Here is a 20,748-nt window from a genome sequence, read left to right as displayed (position 1 = left end):
GTGGGTACTGTGAAGATCACGTTTAAATGTTTCTCTGCCTTTTTTTGGCAAAATTACACGATTCCCCCATAGGAGGCAGTCCGAATGGATGGCTATTTCATCCTTGCATCGGTGGAACAGCTTAATTTCGTCTTGCATTTCCCCTGGGACCACCGACCAGCTCCCATTGAGGACACAGCTTTTTACTCGTGATAGCACCGGGTCCTGGCTAGTCCAGGTCCTGATCTGGTGAGCCGTGGCGGGTGACCCCCTCGCTCTCAAAGCATCCATTACAAGGAGCAAGCCTGCGGGTTGCGCCATTTCCACCCCGGTGGTGGGCAATGGTAGCCAACTGAGGGCATCCGCACAATTTTTAGTGTCTGGTCTGTGGTGGATTCCATAATCATACGCAGATAACGTCGGTGTCCATCTTTGGATACGGGACGAAGCATTGGTATTAATATCTTTGCTTTGAGAACAACGAAATGAGCGGCTTGTGATCGGTTTCGAGCTCGAACCAGAGCCCAAATAGGTATTGGTTCATTTTCTTAACCCCATATACGCATACTAATGCTTCTTTCTCAACCATGCTGTAGGCTGTTTCAGCCTTAGATAAACTTCTGGACACGTATGCAACCGGTTGCAGTTTGCCTGACCCATTGGCTTACTGTAACACACAACCGACCCCATATGAAGATGCATCACAAGCTAGTACTAAGCGTTTACATGGTTCATACAATACAAGTAACTTGTTAGAACACAGCAGGTTTCTGGCCTTGTTAAAGGCTGTCTCTTGAGATTTTCCCCAAACCCAATCGTCACCCTTGCGTAGCAATAAATGCAATGGTTCCAGCAAAGTGCTCAACCCCGGTAGAAAGTTACCAAAACAGTTGAGGAGTACCAGGAACGAACGCAGCTCCATCACATTCTGTGGTCTGGGTGCGTTCTTGATAACCTCCATCTTGGAATCCGTGGGTCTGATGCCGTCCGCCGCAATCTTTCTCCTCAGAATTTCAATCTCTGGTGCCAGGAAAACACACTTGGAGCGTTTCAGCCTGAGTTCCACTCTGTCCAGTCACTTGAGAACCTCTTCCAGGTTGTGCAAGTGTTCAGTGGTGTTGCGGCCAGTGATCAAGATGTCGTCTTGGAACACCACGGTACGTGGAACCGATTTCAGCAGACTCTCCATGTTCCTCTGGAAGATGGCCGTCGCCGAGCGAATTCCAAAGGGGAATCTGTGGTATATGAACAGTCCTCTGTGCGTGTTGATGCACGACAATTTTTTCTAAGGTTCAGCCAGCTCCTGTCTCATGTAAGCAGAGGTTAGATCCAGCTTGGTGATCGACTTCCCCCTGCTAGTGTTGCAAACAGGTCATCCGCTTTGGGTAGTGGGTACTGGTCCTGTAACGAGACTCGGTTGATCGTTACCTTCTAGTCCCCGCAGATTCTGACCGTCCCATCGCTCTTCAACACCGGCACAATTGGACTGGCCCACTTGTTGAACTCGACTAGCGATATGATTCCCTCTCATTGAAGTCGGTCCAGCTCGATCTCAACTTTCTCTCGCATCATGTATGGAACCGCTCGGGCCTTGTGATGAACGGGTCGTGCATCAGAGACTAGGTGGATCTGCACTTTGGCGCCTATGAAGTTGCCGATGCCTGGCTCGAATAATGACGGGAATTTGTTTAGCACTTGGGCGCACGAGACGTCATCCTCTGAAGACAGTGCTTTGACGTCGTCCCAGTTCCATCGGATCTTTCCTAGCCAGCTTCTGCCGAACAGCGTTGGGCCATCGCCTAGTACAATCCATAGTGGTAGATCATGCACAGCTCCATCATACGATACCTTCACTGCTGCACTGCCAATGACTGGTATGAGCTCTTTAGTGTAAGTGCACAGCTTACTGTGGATCGGGCTTAGTTTTGACCTTTGTGCTTTGTTGCCCCACAGTTTCTCAAAAGCCTTCTGGCTTATAATTGACTGACTCGCCCCCGTGTCCAGCTCCATGAAAACTGGAATGCCATTTAATTTGACTTTTAACATTATTGGAGGGCTTTTGTTGGTGAAGGTGTGTACCCCATACACTTCCTCTTCAGCCTCGGGTTGAGTTGCCTCTCTTACTCGTTCGGCGTGATCCGCACTGGATCGGTCATCTTCTGCCAACTCTGCCACGTGGTGAGTCGCAGAACGTCTGCACATTTGCTGGAGGTGTCCCATTGTTCCACAGCCCTTGCACACGTAGTGCTTGAATCGACATTGGTGGGCTCGATGATTACCCCCACAGCGCCAACATAGTGCTAATGAATTCGCATTCACACCCCATGGCGGGCTCTGAGTCATCCTAGGTCTGGCCTCTGCAGGCGTGTAGGCCCTGCCATGTGCAGTTCTGCCTGCTGAAGGCATTATTTTATGCACAGTACTTGCTGGTGAGTTCCGATGCTGCAATGATATCTGTTTAGTGTTATCGTTCGTGGATATAAAAGCCTGGGCTATTGTGATGGCCTTGCTCAGATCTAGGGATTCGGCAGACAGCAGTTTGCGAAGAATGACCTCGTGGTGGATTCCAAGCACGAAAAAGTCCCACAACACTTCCCCCAAAAATCCAGTAAATATGCACGGTCCTGCAAGGCGTCTTAAGTCGGCGACATAGCTTGCCACGGTCCTGGCCCTTGGAGCGGTGATGCGTATAAAAGCGATACCTGGCCATCAAGAAGCTCTCCTTCGGTTTGAGGTGTTCCCGAACCAGCGTGCACAGCTCTTCATATGTCTTCTCCGTTGGTTTCGTCGATGCTAGCAGATTTTTGATGAGGCCATATATCGTACACCCGCAAACGGTGAGGAGAATAGCCCTGCGCTTGACCGTGATTTCTTCCTTTTCCAGCTCGTTGGCCACGAAGTACTGGTCAAGACGCTCAATGAAGGCTTCCCAATCATCACCCTCAACAAATCTCTCAAGAATACCAATGTCAGCCATAACTGCATGAAAGTTCGTCATCTGTTACTTGTCGCCAATTGTTACGTTTACAATAACTCCACAAGACTGTACATCTTAAGCTCAAACTTTTGAGACCTTGGTCTCTTTATTGTAATTCCAGAGTGAGGAGGCAGCAAGGTAGTCTGCCTTTTATACTTGCTTGCCCAGGGTGTGCAGGTGACCCTTAGGTCTCCCACAGGTGTGCCCCCTGGTGGCAAGTCTTGCACATTGGTAGTGTTTACATACATAACAGTAGCAAAAGCATCTTTTTTTCTAGGTGCAGTCATACCTACAAGATAAGTATCACATTAACAGTTTTGTATTTAACTTTGCGAGTTATACACCTCAACACCCCATTTACTTTCCCTATGTCCTCGCAACAGATTTGTGAACTAAAACTGCCAGGTTCCTCTTGCTCCCTGCAGCTGAGAGTGGGTAATCCTGCATGGTTCAGACATGCCTGGAATTACGGTGCATTTATCTAAGATAAATCAACAAACTAGTTTATTTTACCTTCTCGTAGTGTAAAAAATAACAAAACATATCACACTTAACTTTTTGGACTAAGGTTCTTCTGGACCTGACCGGCTTTATCTTAAAAAGGACGACCCATTTTCTATTTCCCTCAGCAGATCTAGACCATGTATTTTTATTTCCTAGATGGACATAAGGTTAGCAGCTTGACCTCTGACCTTCTCCCTGTCCAGGGTTTAGCAAGTAGGGCTACGAATTAAGCCGGATACCATTCCCCCAAATGTGGGTCCTTGAAACTAATTCCTGCTGAGCTCAACTGGATGGACCATTCCAACCCCTAATATGTGAATGTTCGCTGGGATGTTATGAGTTCCATTGTCTCAAGTCAGAGTGGGACGCAAGAGGCACCATCCTGGAAAGATGCTATGTTTCAATTCTAATCCATATCTCACAGCACTGTTACTCAAAGAATTTAACTTTCAAGAACAGATTTTATATTAAAAGCAACATTTTAATAGAAGCCAAGATTGTTCCATAACATAAGTCAGGAATCCTGAAATCTGACAGCACACACTTTAGTTGAAAGCACAACAAAATCAAATCAAAATGAAACTTTATTTTGTCAAACACTGAGGAAAAAATGAAAATATTTGAGTTCCATGTGGGAAAAAAAAGACACTTTGCTCACCTTGATCTTTGTGTTTCAATTAGTTTAGCAATTCCATTGATTGACCTGAAATACAAATACTCAGATTGTCACACACTGAGAAAAACTCCTGAAGGTATTAAGCATTTAAAAATTTAAGAATTTAAAGCCCTCCTGATTTATGTTTTGTGGCTTTGGAGACAGTGGGGGAATGGGCCATAAGTGAAATGAGTTTGGGCAGTACCAACCTAGCTCCCAGTCAAGATAAGGCCATGATTCCAGGTTGCTGTTAATTTCATACCAAATCAGTGATCTCACTTTCAGGTGCCAATTCATAACTGTTGTAGGAAATGCAAACGCTAAGATGGCACATTAGCGAGGACAATTCTGAGGAATTTTCCCTGCTGCAATGGTACAAATTATTTTTTCTCCAACAATAAATGATTTTCCATTTCTTTTTCTGCTGCAGTTTTCATCTGCACTCGGCTGTGTGTCTTACTTCATTTTTCCACTCTAATCTAGTGTTCGTGTTGGCTGGTGTACTGTTAAGCCTGGCTTATGTTAATGAAAACTAATTAGGGAGTTGTAATTAAGCCAAGGGTAAACTATTAAACTTTTACCCTCAATCTAAAAGTTAATTATACCCTCAATCTTAAAAGCAAATTATTTTTTGTATAAAAGATAAAAGTCACTGTACAAAATCTTGCAACTGTAAACTGCTCAAGAAGGAAATGGAAAATGAAAGTGTTGCAGTACGTAACTACAGCACCATTACATAATTACATAATGGGGACTTCTTCTAATCTGTACTCTACCTGATTTGGAAGTGTTCGGATCAGAGAAATAAAATGTCCGTGGAAAATGCTAAACTTTGTAGCCTTCATGGACAGAGAAAGAGAGTTTTCCACTTTGACCATACCTCCATCCCCAGAAGAAATCTAGCTCCGGATTACCTCAAAATCAGCCAACTACTGATCCTTCGGAAAAAGTTTGCTAAGCATCAGAGATGATTTAGCTCCCATTTTACATTTGGTGCTACTCCTGATTTTAGACTTCAATTTTGTTCCCTGAATAAACATATGAAGTAAACAAAACTTTACTAAATTTGGTTTATTCACCAAGAACCAGGAAGGATTAGTTTCATTTGTGAAATCATCAAATTTGTGGCACAGTTTCTTGTACATTTATGGATACATTAGCTTCTGATAAATTTACACAGCCCCTCTATGAACCTTTCCTACATTACACAACGATTACACTTCAAAAGCATTTCACAGGCTGTAAAGTGCTTGGGACATTCTGAGATTGTGAAACATGGTATATAAACACAAGTTCTTTCTTTCACATATTGCAAACAGCGCATTTAGAACGGCACTGCTGAATGCTATTAAATTCTGGGATGTGGGTACCTGATTCTAAAGTATAAAAAACTAAATTCAAACAATCCGTGAAAAGAAAAAATTAGGTGCGGTACATAGCAGGCTCCCGATCCCCTACCACTCGTTTTGTAGCCCAAATTAGTGAAAAACTGGTGATCAGGTAAAGAAAGACTTGCACTTGTATTTTCATGACCTCATGACGTCCTAAAGCACTCTATAGCCAATGAAGCATTTTTTTTTTTTAAAGTGTAGTCACTATTGTAATAAAGCATTATTCACTATGTTCTATATCCTAACTATTTGGTTTTCCACACAACTGAAAATGATTTATGCCATTGTTGTGCTAAAATTTTCTTATTAAATTTACATCCACTGTGGCAAACATTTGGCTTCTAAACAATAAAAACAGCAACTGAACTTCATTCCAATTTGGCTGCCATCAGGTTACAATTCAGGCTTCACCCCAATTGTTTTTACTCAATGAAAAAAGGCAAGCCCACACATCCCATGAACTGAAACATGACCTTCTGCTTGCCAGTGAACAAATAATTAATAATTATACCATCGGTGCAAGCACTGGAAACTACAGCCTACCCACAGTGTTTTCCAAATCTCTCCAAACCACCCAAAAACATCACACAGACAGATTACGTAGCTCAGAAGTCAAATCCTCTAGAGGAAGGAAGGTAGATCAGCAAATAAAAATAGAAAGTATGTGCTTAACTTTCACTGATACATTTAAAACAGTTGATGAGGTCAACAGAAGATTATCTCGAATCCTGAAAGTCTCTTCATCGCATTCTTTGACTGTGGTTATATACCATCCATGGGCTTCTAGGCACCACCCATGCATCGTGGAGTTAATGGACGAACCACTTAATCTAAACCGACTGCTGATATCAGTTACATTTATCCCCAGATTGCGCTACACTGGAAACAAAAAGTGGTAATCAAACCAGACTTCAAATACATAAGAGCTGCCACTAAATTACTGACTTCAAGAAGGTTTTTACTTGACAGAACAAACCGAATTTGTCTAAACAGGCAAGAGTCTCACTCGTGACACCAGCAGTGGGACAGATCTGTTACAAATAACAGCTCTGACTCTGCAGCACGATCAAACTCTCATACATTATCTGAGAAAATAGTCAAACATTTTTTCCTGTCAGAGGACCGTTTACAAGCAATCACTATAAACGGAGGAAAGTCATCTCTCCCTTTGAAGTGGACACCTACACTCTAGACAGGGTTGCGTATTTCATGCTTCTCTCTTCTCCCTACATACAAATAGACAGGTTGCTAACAGAAGCGCAGTTTCAAATTTATTACACAATTTGACCAAATACAAATTCAAAGAAAAAAAATAGAATTTCTTCTGAATTGAATCGTGGGATTCATCACCGAATGCAGCAAGAACAAGCTCAAGACAGTGGTTTGCTAGTGAAGAGACACTACATCAGCTGTAATACAACAGCAAGAGCCAATATAATACCCAAGAATTCAACAAATATATCATAAGGCATGCTCCAGAATCCAACGCGTATCAGGGCAATATGAAGGACACTAAAACAGTTCCATATCTACCTCCCAATTAAATCTAATCCCTTCATCCAGTACATTCATGCTAGTAATTTAAGTATAATGCACGTGACCCATGATTCACTCCCATCACACAACGTAGGTTCTGATTTGACCGGAAACTCAGACCACCACTGTTCATTCATGTGCATGATACACAATCAGGGACATGCATATCAATGGGCATGGAATGGTAGTCTCAAAAAACAATGCGTGACAGGTACAACTTAGCTAAGAGTGAATCAGAAACGGTTGTGGCTTATTCTCATTAGCCAGATAAAGGATGTAAGCTCATCGATCAGATGAAAGTGAAATTACCAAGTAGCAGGAAAAAAATAACTGGTGTACACTGATGGACATTTTACATTACCATCATATATTTGAACAAATTCGGCTGCAAAAATAATTTTGTTGAGATCAAACTTCCTTTCACATTTATATGGGAAAGAAGTTTTTTTCTTTTTTAAATGGCCCAAAATATTATTCAAATTTCAAGACCTGTTACTTTACATATTAACAGAATATCAGCTTTCTTACCTTACAGCACTTTTCAAACTAACCAGCTCCTCATGTTGAACCAGGTCAGTTTTGTTAATGATAATGAGGTCACCAAGGGCAATCTGCCTAAATACAATAAAACAGTACCGATTAATCAAACTCAAAAAGCATCAGAAAGCGAACATTATCTATGAAACCCACTGCTCTATATAGATTTCCAAGATACTTCCTGGACAGATTTTATATTTGGAGGAAGGAAAATAAGCTGCCATTATTAAACAAAATATTTTAAACATGAAGATAAATAAAAAACAAAAATTCCACAGGCAATCTTTTAATAAATTAAAATCAAAAATACTCCCAGCGTACCATGGCTTCTTAAAACTGTTTTACAACAGGTACAGCTGTAACCTTTTTAAGAATTTTGGTATATGTCTCTAACATTGTTATTTAAACAAGTAAATAAAATACCTGGCTGCTTCATTAACCAGGCCTTCAGGTTTCTCTTCTGTCAGATGCTGTAGGAAATAAAAAGTAATTTATTAACTCAATATGCAAGAAGCTTTGACTCGTTCTTCTGCGTTGTAGGTGGTGCTATCAGTTATTTTCAATAAAATTCAATGGGCCCGGGTTTGGTCGCCTTACCGCTGTAAAAATATCCTATGGCACCATTTTGAAGCAGAATTATCCCATGTCCCAGACAATATTTATCCCTCAATCAGCACCACTAAAACAGATTATCTAGTCATTTTCACATTGCTGTGCACAAATTGGCTACCGCATTTCCTACATTACAACAGTAACTACACTCCATAAGTTACTTTATTGGCTGTAAAGCACTTTGGGACGTTCGGGTGGACATGAAAGGCGCTATATAAATGCAAGTCTTTCTTTTTTTTTCAATGAGTTTCCAGAATAAAATATATCTGTACTGCTAATTTACCTCCTATTTATACATAAAAAATTATAACTGTAGACACAAAACGCACATCATTGAAGCATTACGAAGTATTTACAGCAAAGAAACAGACCATTCACCCAACAGGTCCATGCCGGTGATACAGCTTCCATCGACATGGAGTGGTTGATGGGCTGGAAGAACCAGGCTCAAACAGGTGCACTTAGCAGTCTATGACAGTGGTGAAGTTTAGCTGATGGGACAGACAGCTTCTTTTTCACTTGATAATGGCAGAATGAAGATGAACAAGCCACCTCAGATTCAAAACATTTCTTTTGCAAAAAAGAACAGCAACAGGCGTACCAAAAATTGTGGTGCCGCACCCATGTCAAAAGTGCTGTACACTAGCAGTATTATTGCAGGGTGAAGGTAGTTAGTTTGACAACTAAACAAAAAAATCTTTCACGATGGAGGATACAACAGAAGTAGCAAAATGTGTAGAATCAGGTTATCTATTTTGTTTTTACGTCACCTACCCAGAAAAGATGAAAATCGTAAATTGATTACATTAGTCGATCACATTTTTAATGAATTCTTGCTGGTAAGATCAGCAAACTATAATGACAGAAATTTTCCCCAGCCAATTGTCCCTTGAATATAACCTCATTGACTTTCTATTATGTAGCAATTCAAGTGGTAATACAATTCATGCTATTTACCACTGTAAATAATCAAAAGTAACTTGTGCAATATCAATATAGAAAATAAAAACACCGTTCCATGACCTTTTTATAATTCCTTGTTCATTAATTCCTTTCAATTGAATGTTGCCAAGTTTTCTAAAGCCAAATCACAAAAGAACTGTGGCTCTGGCCTAAATGTCAGGCCCTTGGAGTCAAAAGCTGCCATTTGCACTTGTCCAATCATTTGTCCATGATTAGGAAATTAATATTTTAGATCACTAGGTGACAATCCCATTACTGTGATAGGCCCTGATTTCAATTACCACTTCAGTTTCAATTTAACTGGCTGACCACACAGCAGCTCTCTCAGCTTCAGCTGTGATGGGCCCAGTCCGTGAAGCATGACACATTCCAATTGCTGCCTATTAGCAATGTGTCATCACTTGTAGTGACATCAAAACTATTTAAACGGTAGGTAACTGGCAGAGGTCAAGCATCACGAGTTACAGAGGTGGACAAGTTGCCAAATTTTCATCCCCAAATGAGAAGAAAACAAAAGCTCAGATATTTCAAGCCATAATTGAAAATATAGCAGCTTTCTGTAAATCTGTCAATGTGTCATTTTTTCAACCTGGCCGATGCATTGTATGAAATAACTTCATCTGGTCTACATGTGTATTTAACAATTGCTTTTCAAATAAATAACGGAACTGTCAATGTGCCTTTGAAAGAATTTCTTCCATAAAACGACCATGACTGTATTGTTGCCAAATAAAACAAGTCTGCATACCCTTTTAGTACAATCCAGTAACTGGGTAATACCTACATGCATAATGCAGCATTTAACCAGGAGCCCAACAAAACAAGTTTCTAATGGGCGGTAATGGAGATCTGCACAGTAACAAATACTCATTTTGTCAGATATTTTCATTTCTTTCTCCTCTTTCCCCTTCCCAAACAACGCTTAACTTTCTGAATACATTCACTCTTGCAAGTACTATTCCACAAACACTGGCAGCACTACCTTGCCAACTGGCCATTCGGGGCTAGGAGCCGGGAGGGGAGAGCCAGGGCAGGGGGGCGGGTGGGGCACCTCACCACCTGAACACAAAAGACCAATGCATGCAGCCATGGCCTATATCTCAGATTATACCGGTGACCCCATTCCACTTTCAATGAGAGACTGTGAGGCTAGTCAATGAACATAGTAGCTTCAGGCTAGGTATGAGTGGAGAACCAGGAGTCTAATGGAGGAGGGGAAGCTAGCCAACAGGAATGTGAGATCTGGACAGGCCATGGAAAGCTTATTTCAGGTTGGCCGTTGCCTACTACGGGATATTATGATGAACATTTAAAAATGTTTTAAGTTCAAGGAAAGAAATATTGTACCAAAAAAGGCTCAAAATCATCTTTACCAAGATGCCCACCACAGAGGATTTGGGGGAACAGATTTGCCATAGATCCACCTAGTGGCCAGAGCATGAAACTGCAGGTAGACTCAAACCCACCATTTTAACAGGAAATTAGACAGCGTGACAAAGGGGTATCATGCCAAGCAGGAAAACCCTATTAGACCATGTACACGCATTACAGGCAACGATAAGGGGATAAGGAGTTATGGAGAGCAGGCGGGGAAGTGGAGCTGAGTCCATGATCAGATCAGCCATGATCTTAATGAATAGCAGAACAGGCTCGAGAGGCCGTATGGCCTACTCCTGCTTCTATTTCTTATGTTCTTATGTTCTAACTACAAATATAATGTGTTAAGTTCAGAATAACTCCACGAGGCTGTGTTGTAAGCTCAAACCATTGTGACCTTGGTCTCTTTAATATAACTCCAAAGTGAGGCAGCAGCGTGGTGGACTGTCTTTTATATCTGCTTGCGCCAGGATACACAAGTGACCCGTAGGTCTTCCACAGGTGTGCCCTCTAGTGGCAAGTCTTACACACAGGTGAGGTTCACATACATAACATAATCGGTGTAGGGTTCCAGTTTAGACCAAGGTAAATAAGTCATAGCAATTTTCATATATTGCAAATGTTTAAAAAAGGCACATAAGGCAAGGATTTTTTTCTCACTAATGTTTCCTGCTGACCTCTCTGTGGAAGGCATGGACTCTTTGTTGGGATATATTTGCACAAGCACCAATGAGCATAATTCAATTGTGAGCTAAACTAAGGAGATTATCAGCGGAATGTAATCCTATCTTCACCAGACGTGTCATCATCATTATCATAGGCGGTCCCTCGAACGAGGATGACTTGCTTCCATGAGTTCACAAGTGTTTCGATGGAGGACCCGATGTTCCAGTCCTGAACTCCAATTAAGGGGGTGGAAGATGCCTGTGCGTGAATTTTTTTAACGTGTGGTGACCGTTGTACACCAGCCACCACATGGGCTTGATAGAGCTAGGTCTTGATCCAAGACGACCGGAGACCTGCTCTGCTGCATGGACCTAGCGTGCACACATATAGCACAGTGTGGGCTGGCCCATGCTGCCCCTGGGCCCTCATCTCTTCTGGGCCCCGTACCCTCATCTGTCGCCAGACGTGTATACAGGCGCACACACACATCAGGTGTCAATTGGATAGTGATCATGGATGAAAACCACAGACGATTTTCCTCTCCAGAAACAAAAACTTGTACTTCTATAATGCCTTACATGCAACGAGCAATGCAAGCCACTTTACACAAGATCAGAGGACAATAAATAGTAAGTGGGAGAAAAGTTATGGTGAGGTGACAAACAGTGCAGTCAAAGAGGTGGATTTTGATGGTGGGCGAGTGGTTGCAAGGTGGAGGAGTTTAAGAACGAGAGATCTGGAGTGCAAGGATGTGGTGACTGAAGACTCTGCTACTGATGGAGCAACCGGGGGACGCGGGGGGCTAAAAAATAGACTAGTGTCAGAAAAGCAGAGGATATGTGCCAAGGACTTAAACCTGAAGAAAAGCTGTTGCCATGCCTGCAAGAAGTTGCATATGGATATTTACATTTAAAGCCAAAGTCCTGATGGATGGGAACCAAAGGAGTTTTGAATGAGTTGGGAGTTTATGTATGGTGGAGCCAGGAAGCCAGCAGGGAGCACGTTTGGAAAAAATAACGCCTTGAGAAGGCGGTGGCATGCATGAGGGTTTCAGCGGCCATGGGCGAGAGTTAGTGACATAGATGGGCCATGTTACAGATATCACTATGTGATAGTGATAGCACATTCAGGTGGAGTTTAAAGCTCAACTTGGGGTCTGAAGTCATGCACCATCAAGTTCAGCTTGAACAAGCAGCCAGAAAGGGCAGTGGAACTGGCACTCAATGCGCAAAGTTTCTGATGGCCTTGTTTTCCCAAAGACACTGAGGCCCAGCACAGACTGGTGATCAAACATCAGACCTTCCTGGTCTCTATGGCTCAATTACTCATTGGATAAGTTCACCATCAGCACCTGTTTGTTGTGAGGTGTAAACTGGATTTTACCATAGGCATCATAACAATATTTTGAAACATTAAGTTGTACTTTTGTAAGTCTGCAATCTTCGGAAAGAAACCATGATGGTTGGGAGCAAGACTGGTATTCATTTCTGAATTTCCCATGACCAAGAAAGTTCAAACAATTTTAAAACAAAAAAATATTACCTGCATTCCATACTTTGCATCAACAACAGAAATAATACCTGTACGAGGGAAACAAATATTTTGAATTATTTTCATGCCAGTTTTTGATGGTGCATTTATATAATGGGAAATGCATTTAATTTGAAAACAAAGTCTTTTTAGACAGGATCATTTTACAAGTATAAACTCTGAATCTCTTTAGAATAATGCTACTTTCTGGTTCCCACACATTCTTCATCAAGTGCTTTGACTGTAATTACCAGAAATGTAACTATAAAGCAGAGTTGATTTAAATATCAGAACATTAATCTCAGTCATTACTCTTGGCACAGTTGTAACATTCTCACTTTTGAATCGAAAGGGTTGTGGGTTCAAGTCCCACTTCAGAGACTTGAGCACATAGTCTTAGCTGATACTTCACTGTAATACTGAGGGACTGCTGCACTATAGGAGGTGCCACCCTTCGGATGAGATGTTAAACCAAGGTCCTTTCAAATGGAGGTAAAAGGTCCCATTCTACTATTCGAAGAAGTGCAGGAATATTCTCCAACATTTATCCTTCAACCAACACCACTAAAACAGATTATCTGCTCATTTATCTCACTGCTGTTTAAGCGCAAATCAGTAGTCAAGTTTGTTGTGTGATGGTGTGTGACTTGGAAGTGATGGTGTTCCCATGTACCTGCTACCCTTATCCTTCTAGGTGTTGGAAGTTGTGGGTTTAAGAAGCTGTCGAAGAAATTTTTGAGAGTTGCTGCAGAGCATCCTGTAGACATACCATAGTTGCAGTGTATACTGAAAGTAGTGGATGTGTAAGGCATTTGATAGGCTGCCGATCAAGTGGACTGCTCTGTCCTGGATGGTATCGAGCTTCTTGAGCGCTATCACACCTGCACCCATCCAGGCAAATGGAGAATATTCCATCGCACTTCTGACTTGTGCCTTGTTGGTAGAATGGATAAGCCACATTAGAGACGATTTGGGGAGTCACGAGGTGACCTACTCGCTGCAGAATACCCAGGCTCTCACTTGCTTTAATGGCCAAACCAATTATGTAACTGGTCTAGTTCAGTTGACAACCCAGAGGATGTTAACGATGTTGAATTTGGTGAAGGTAATGCCACTGAGTGACATGGGGAGGTGGTCATTGCCTGGTAATTGTGTGGCACGAATGTTACTTGCCACATATCAGCCTAACAACTGTTCCAGGGTAATTCCCAACAAGACTCAATTAAAATATTTAGTACATCATAAATAGTTGCAGATTGGTTAGTGGAGAAAAAAAATCCTCTCTCAAATGGGGCTTGTCCATTCACAGTCACAGGACATTCGTCCACATTAAAGGAGTTGCACCATTATCAAATAAAAACATCTTAAACCAGTGCGCTGAACAGCACGATCATCGGATGAGTACAACTTGTCACTGATGATTGTTTTGACTTATTTTAAGTACGTGAACATCAGTATATAGCACACTGCACCAAATTAATTGATGCAAAAGGAATTATTAGACCACACATCGTTGCCATCCAATCGCTGCACTGCTTTTAGAACTCTCAGCACAAAGCACGATGAAGCCTACCCAGCAAACACTTTCCATCCTTGTACATCTCAGTCCATTATCAATTCCACATCCATCTGCTTGTCAGAAGGTACAATCCACTAAGATCCACTTGCACACTCAACGGAGACCATCTCATCAAATCTGAGTGCTGATTAATAACACAGAAACATAGAAAATAGGTGCAGGAGTAGGCCATTCGGCCCTTCGAGCCTGCACCGCCATTCAATGAGTTCATGGCTGAACATAACCTCGCACATCAACCTTCATCATCCAGTCACACACTGCCCCAAGGCCTTTTTGGTATCTACTCAATCGGCCAGATTTTAATCTTTGCCTTTCCCTCAGATTGGCTCAACCAGCTGTTTGGCTGCAGGGTGACTTGGACAGGTTCGGTGAGTAGGCAAATGCAATGCAGATGTAGTATAATGTAGATAAATGTGAGGTTATCCAATTTGGTGGCAAAAACAGGGAGGCAGAATATTATCTGAATGGTGACAGATTAAGGAAAGGGGAGGTGCAACGAGATCTGGGTATCATGGTACATCAGTCATTGAAAGTTGGCATGCAGGTACAGCAGGCGGTGAAGAAGACAAATGGCATGTTGGCCTTCATAGCGAGAGGATTTGAGTATAGGAGCAGAGAGGTCTTACTTCAGGTGTACAGGGCCTTGGTGAGGCCACACCTTGAATATTGTGTACAGTTTTGGTCTCCTAATCTGAGGAAGGACATTCTTGCTTATTGAGGGAGTGCAGTGAAGGTTCACCAGACTGAGTCTCGGGATGGCAGGACTAACATATGAAGAAAGACTGGATCGACTAGGCTTATATTCACTGCAATTTAGAAAAATGAGAGGGGATCTCATAGAAACATATAAAATTCTGACAGGATTAGACAGGTTAGATGCAGGAAGAATGTTCCAGTTGTTGGGGAAGTCCAGAACCAGGGGTCACAGTCTAAGGATAAGGCGGTAAGCCATTTAGGACCGAGATGAGGAGAAACTTCTTCACTCAGAGAATTGTGAACCTGTGAAGTTCTCTACCACAGAAAGTTGTTGAGGCCAGTTCGTTAGATATATTCAAAAGAGAGTTAGATGTGGCCCTTACGGCTAAAGGGATCAAAGGGTATGGAGAGAAAGCAGGAATGGGGTACTGAAGTTGCATGATCAGCCATGATTATATTGAATGGTGGCTCGAAGGGCCGAATGGCCTACTCCTGCACCTATTTTCTATGTTTCAATGTTTCTATGTTTGCAGTCATTCTACCCAGTGGTTTGCCAAAGGCTTAAAAATTCACAACAGCATGTATATATCCCATGGAATAAGCTACCTGACATGTGCACCCAATGGGCTCAAGTTTCGGACCCCTGCTAGAACGGCGGCAATCGGAGAGACCCACCTAATTTGTAGGACAAAAGTTGCGCCGAATACTTACCTCGCGATTCTCCGATATCTGTAGGCCCGTTTCCAGCTCGATGCGGCAGAGCAGGAGCTGCTGGAGGCGGAGCTACAGCCCTGCACCAAAAAAAGTGCGGGCAGCTGCGTGCGTGCGCAGTGGAGGCTGCGCGCGTGCGCAGTAGCTCCTGGCCCTCCCAGCGCGTCCTGAATCCGGGTGACGGCCCTATCCCTGGCCGAAGGGACATCGCCCCTATCCCGGGCTGAGTGGCCTGACACATCTTACCTCGTCGGCTGCGGGCCCGCCCGCCCTCTCGCTGGGGGCAGGCCCCACCCAAAGTCCTCCATGGCGGCCCGGCTTCGGCGGCGGCGGCTATGGGGCCCGTTCAGCCTCCCTCCCTCCCGTTCAGCAGTCCCCTCCTTCTCACCCCCTCCCTCTCGTTCAGCCTCCCTCCCTCCCTCCCTCCTCCTCTCCTCCCCTCTCCCTCCACCTCTCCTCTCCCTCTTTCCCCCCACCTTCCTCTCCCCTCCTCTCCCCCTCTCTCCCCTCCCCCTCTCTCCCCACACCCTCCTCTCCCCTCCCCCTCTCTCCCCACACCCTCCTCTCCCCTCCCCCTCTCTTCCCCCCACCCTCCTCTCCCCCTCTCTGCCCCCCACCCTCCTCTCCCCCTCTCTCCCCCCAACCTCCTCTCCCCTTTATCCCCCTCTCTCCCCCCACCCTTCGCTGTCAGAAACACAGAGAGACACTGACAGAGAGAGAGACAGACACTGGGAGGGCCCCATTCCAACATGCTGTTGGAGGGCTCCTGGTGCTGCAGTAGGCGAGTATAAAGTTAATTTTTTATTTATTGATTGAGTTTTTAATTATTTTTTTAATTTTTTAATTTTTAATTTTTTTTATTGATTTATTGGTTGATTTATTGATTTATTTATCATTTATTATTGATGATGGCTCTTTATTTGTAAAAGTGAAGTGTTTAATGCTTGTAACCCTCCCTCCTCCCCCATCTCTCGTTCCCTACGTCTGATTTATAAGTGTAGGCAAGGTTTTTCTGAGCGTGCAAGTGTAAATCTACACTTACTCCATTCTAAGTTAGTTTGGAGTAATTTTTCGCTGCCTAAACTTGCAAAACAGGCGTAAGTGGCTGGACACGCCCCCTTTTGAAAAAGAAAATCTGTTCTACAATGAAACTATTCTAACTCACTAGACCTGGAGCAAACTAAATGCCGAGAATTGCAATTTCTAAGATGCTCCATTCTAAACTAGTTGCTCCAAAAAAATAGGATCAACTCAGGCCGAAACTTGAGCCCATAAAGCTATATTGTTATAAAAAGGGGGTAATTTTTGGGTCGAGTGAAAAGTTACAAATTTTTACATTTGAAATCCGACTTGAACCTGCCTCCACAACCAGCCCACTTTCAGTTTCAACAGAGGCAGGAAAGGGCCAGTCGACCAATCTGCTCTCAGGAGGTAGGTTGCTCAGTAATGGCTTTTAAGAAGCCCGCGTGCCTCCATTTTTACAAGCTTTTTATTTTTAACTAACTCACTTCACTGCTGCATCAGCTCTGCCCCACCTTGCTGAAGGCATTATGATATTGTTTGAGGCTCTTAAAGAGCACCCAAAGCCAGGTCATTCTCAGTAGCTGTAAATTCTCTTTTCCTCATCTGCTGCTTCTCTTGGCAACGTTTTTGAAGTGTCAGTTACTTTCTGCTGGTTAATACCCTACAGTCTCTTATTCCACATCAAACTTTTCTCAACAGTAATCTGACTGATGGAAGTGAGTTTCTTCTCAGCAAGAGCTTTTAGGACATAACTAATTTATCTAGTAATGTTGATAAGCATAACTTTTCTCCTTTTCCATAGTTGATGATCATCTGATTCTCTACAGGACACTGGCTGCTAAATGCTGTTAACCTGCTAGTAACGCATATATGGTTAGCCCCAGGCTTTGAAATGATTAGTTGGTTTGTGCTCCACTTTGCGGCATTGGTCCTGGTCAACAGGTTTGCAACTATTTTTGATTTGGTGAATCGTCAAGGGAGTCAAGGGTTATGGGGAGCAGGCAGGAAAGTAGAGTTGAAGCCAGGATCAGATCAGCCATGATCTTATTGAATGGCGGAGCAGGCTCAAGGGGCCAAATGGCCGACTCCTGTTCCTATTTCTTATGTTATGTTCATTCTTTCCTGATTTACAAAATCTCTGCCACAAATATACTAGAAACCACATGGGGAAGGTTTCTTCTGTACATTATGTACAACAAAATTGTAAACTTGTTTATTAAAAAATTGATTACTATTTTGCTACGCTTAGTACAGAGGAAGCTTTCCACCCTCATGTTTCCATATTGAGCTACTCCAAACTTCCAAACTCATTGTCCATTTTTATTGCAAGACCCAAATTTGTGTAGCAATGGTGACTAATTCTCCTTTCAATTTTGGAGTCACTGATATCTAACATCCCTTTGGTCTTCAGCAGTAAATTGACAAGAATGTTCTCTCACAGGACCAGATGTTGAGGCTAGGTACTGTTCTGCATGCCCCAAGTGCCAGCCTTCCTGGCAGTCATTGAGAAAGTCAATAAAACCAATGAGACCAAATTTGCATCATTATATAAGCACCAACCAATCCTGGAGGTTTTGACCCTAACCTCACTACCGGCCTCTCCAAGTGATGGGTCGATGGTATGTGGCCACATATACGGCAAGACAATTTCTTCCTCAAATAATCTCACTACCAGAATTAGCTGCAGAGTACTGAAACATACTATTCATTATTCTACAAGTAAATATTTTTAAGATAGTAAGCCAAAAATCAGTAATAACGCTAAGAGCTTTAGAAATGTTTTTTTAACGTCTTCGAGGTTAGCAATGAATACCAGAATGGAAATCAAAAGAAGAATCCATACGGAATGGGCTCACTGAACTTACACAGAGGCTTAACTACTAAGTTATCGAGACATTTTTGCATCCTTCACTACTCAGGCTAAAAAAAACTTACAGTATTTCAATTTTATTTACAGTAAAATGAAGATAAAAATCAAGTAAAACCCTACCATCAAGGTAAACGTCACTGCCTAATTCTGCATCGACCCAAAACATGGTGGAAACGGCACCTGTAGGAAGAAGGAATTAAGCTACAGTAGAAAATTTTTACTTTTTCAAAATTAAAAAAAATGCAGTTGCATTTTAACAAAATGTTTCCATATTCAGTCAATTATTTAATTTTTTCATCTCCTGTCTCATGTTATTTTTTGCTGTTTCTGTTCACATGACTCAGCCAATGCAGCTCTAGAGGCACATAAGAGGGGCACTATATTTATGTGGCTTTTATGCTCCCACAGATAAATACCTCATCTCTTTACACATCATTTTACATGGTTCTGCTGCCAGTGCAGAGGATTTGATCGACTCGAGCACAGCTTGGAAATAGGGACACTAACAGAAAAGCCTAGACTCCCCAATCTCAGCATGCATTTGCGAGGTTCCACATTGGCAAGAAAGTCTGTTCACATTTTCAATATTGAAATCCTCCGCACTGACAGCAGAGCCTTGTGAAATGATCCCTAATGTGTAGAGATGCGATATGTATCTCTGGGTGAAAGAAAGAAAAATAAAGCACCACATGAATAAATAGGTATCAATGCTTCACCAATAATTAAATCATCAAATAATGTGGCATGGATAATTAACAAGCTGGAAGGATAAGAAGGCTGTGGGTTATGAAAAGTTTTAGAAAGGATAGAGTGGATACAGAGAGAATGTTTCCACATGGGGAAGTGCATAACCAGAGGCCACCAATACAAGATAGTCACCAAGAAATCGAATAGGGAATTCAGAAGAAACTTCTTGACCCAAAGATTAGTGAAAATGTAGAACGTGCTACGACAAGGAGTGGGTGAAGCAGATATTTATGGGGAGGCTAGACAGAGAAGTGAATAGAGAGATATGCTGATCGATTTAGATGAGAAAAGACGGGAGGAGGCTCGAGTGGAGCATAAACGTCTGCATGGACTGGTTGGGCCGACTGGCCTATTTCTATGCTGTATATCCTATAATAAGTGAGTTGTGCAATCCCCACCTAACTTGCCAGATAGTTTATTTTTATATAAACCATGGAGTCACATTATTTATCTTGCGTGCCCCACATCTTGACTAATTCTTTAGGTGCTTAAGTTAAACTTCAAAACTTGTGACAATGCAATGGCATACGCTTTGGAATTTAGCACAGCAGAAAATGCTTCGCATGTCATAATACAGAGTTGTTCTATACTTGATGTGGTTGGTAACAGAGATTAAGGGCGTCATTAAATTACGAAACAAACATACGAAAAATGACAGACAGGTAAAAAGACCATCTGGTCCATCAAGCCTGTCCCACACAATTGTGATACCATGTGTATCATAGCATATACACTCCACCCACCCAAAACCATGTGGTCACCTGGGCGAGGCAAAAAAAAGATAAAAAACCCAGGCCAATTTGGGGGGAAAAAATCTGGGAAATTGCAGCTACCCGGAGATTGGCACACACAATTAACAGGCACAAGCTACACTGCTAGCACCTACATTTGCAGTCCACTGATGATAAAGGAGCTACGTGTACGCGTGGAAGCAAGCCGGCAGAGAGTTCTGTTTGCCAGACAGTTAAAATGTAGCGTTGGCAAAACATGAACTGTAGCAAAGGTTCTCAGTCAACACTAAAGCATTGAAGTAAGTGTGAAAAGTTTCATGGGCCACCTGGGCAATTTCTTAAAAACATGGTATGGCATCAAGTTGGAATTAAACTTTCACACGGATATACATCCGAGATCACCTTATAATCAATGCTAAGGTTAAGTGAATAAGTGTACAATGCTTTTCACAGGGTTATCTTGTAACACTTGAATTTTTCTCCTATTTCACTCAGAGAACTTTATGATTTTTGTGCTTGTTTCAGGACAGACTAGTCTTGTAAGCGAGTTTGCATTCCATACAAGCCAAAGTGTGACCTAATGACATACAAAATCTAGTAACGTGACACAGTCCAGGGTCAAACAGGCCACCTTTGTTATTGTAATTTGTTCACAAAGCGACTC

The 20,748-nt window shown here is 42.4% G+C and overlaps 1 protein-coding gene across 2 annotated transcripts in view; it reads right to left on the bottom strand.

Annotated features, from left to right (window-relative positions):
• The window catches only part of cbwd (COBW domain containing), a 95,122-nt gene that overhangs the window by 36,778 nt on the left and 37,596 nt on the right, over positions 1-20,748 (bottom strand). For both annotated transcript variants that reach the window (XM_070881554.1, XM_070881544.1), the window contains exons 6-10: positions 18,727-18,786; positions 12,740-12,777; positions 8,003-8,049; positions 7,571-7,657; positions 4,119-4,163 (exon numbers count right to left, since the gene is read on the bottom strand). In XM_070881554.1, coding sequence (XP_070737655.1) covers positions 4,119-4,163; positions 7,571-7,657; positions 8,003-8,049; positions 12,740-12,777; positions 18,727-18,786 — 277 coding nt within the window. The remainder of the gene's footprint in view (positions 1-4,118; positions 4,164-7,570; positions 7,658-8,002; positions 8,050-12,739; positions 12,778-18,726; positions 18,787-20,748) is intronic.

Source organism: Pristiophorus japonicus, chromosome 1, assembly GCF_044704955.1.
Source record: "Pristiophorus japonicus isolate sPriJap1 chromosome 1, sPriJap1.hap1, whole genome shotgun sequence".
Taxonomy (NCBI): Eukaryota; Metazoa; Chordata; class Chondrichthyes; family Pristiophoridae; genus Pristiophorus; species Pristiophorus japonicus.
Note: the sequence above shows the minus strand (reverse complement) of the source record. Positions and strands in the feature narration are given on the sequence as shown.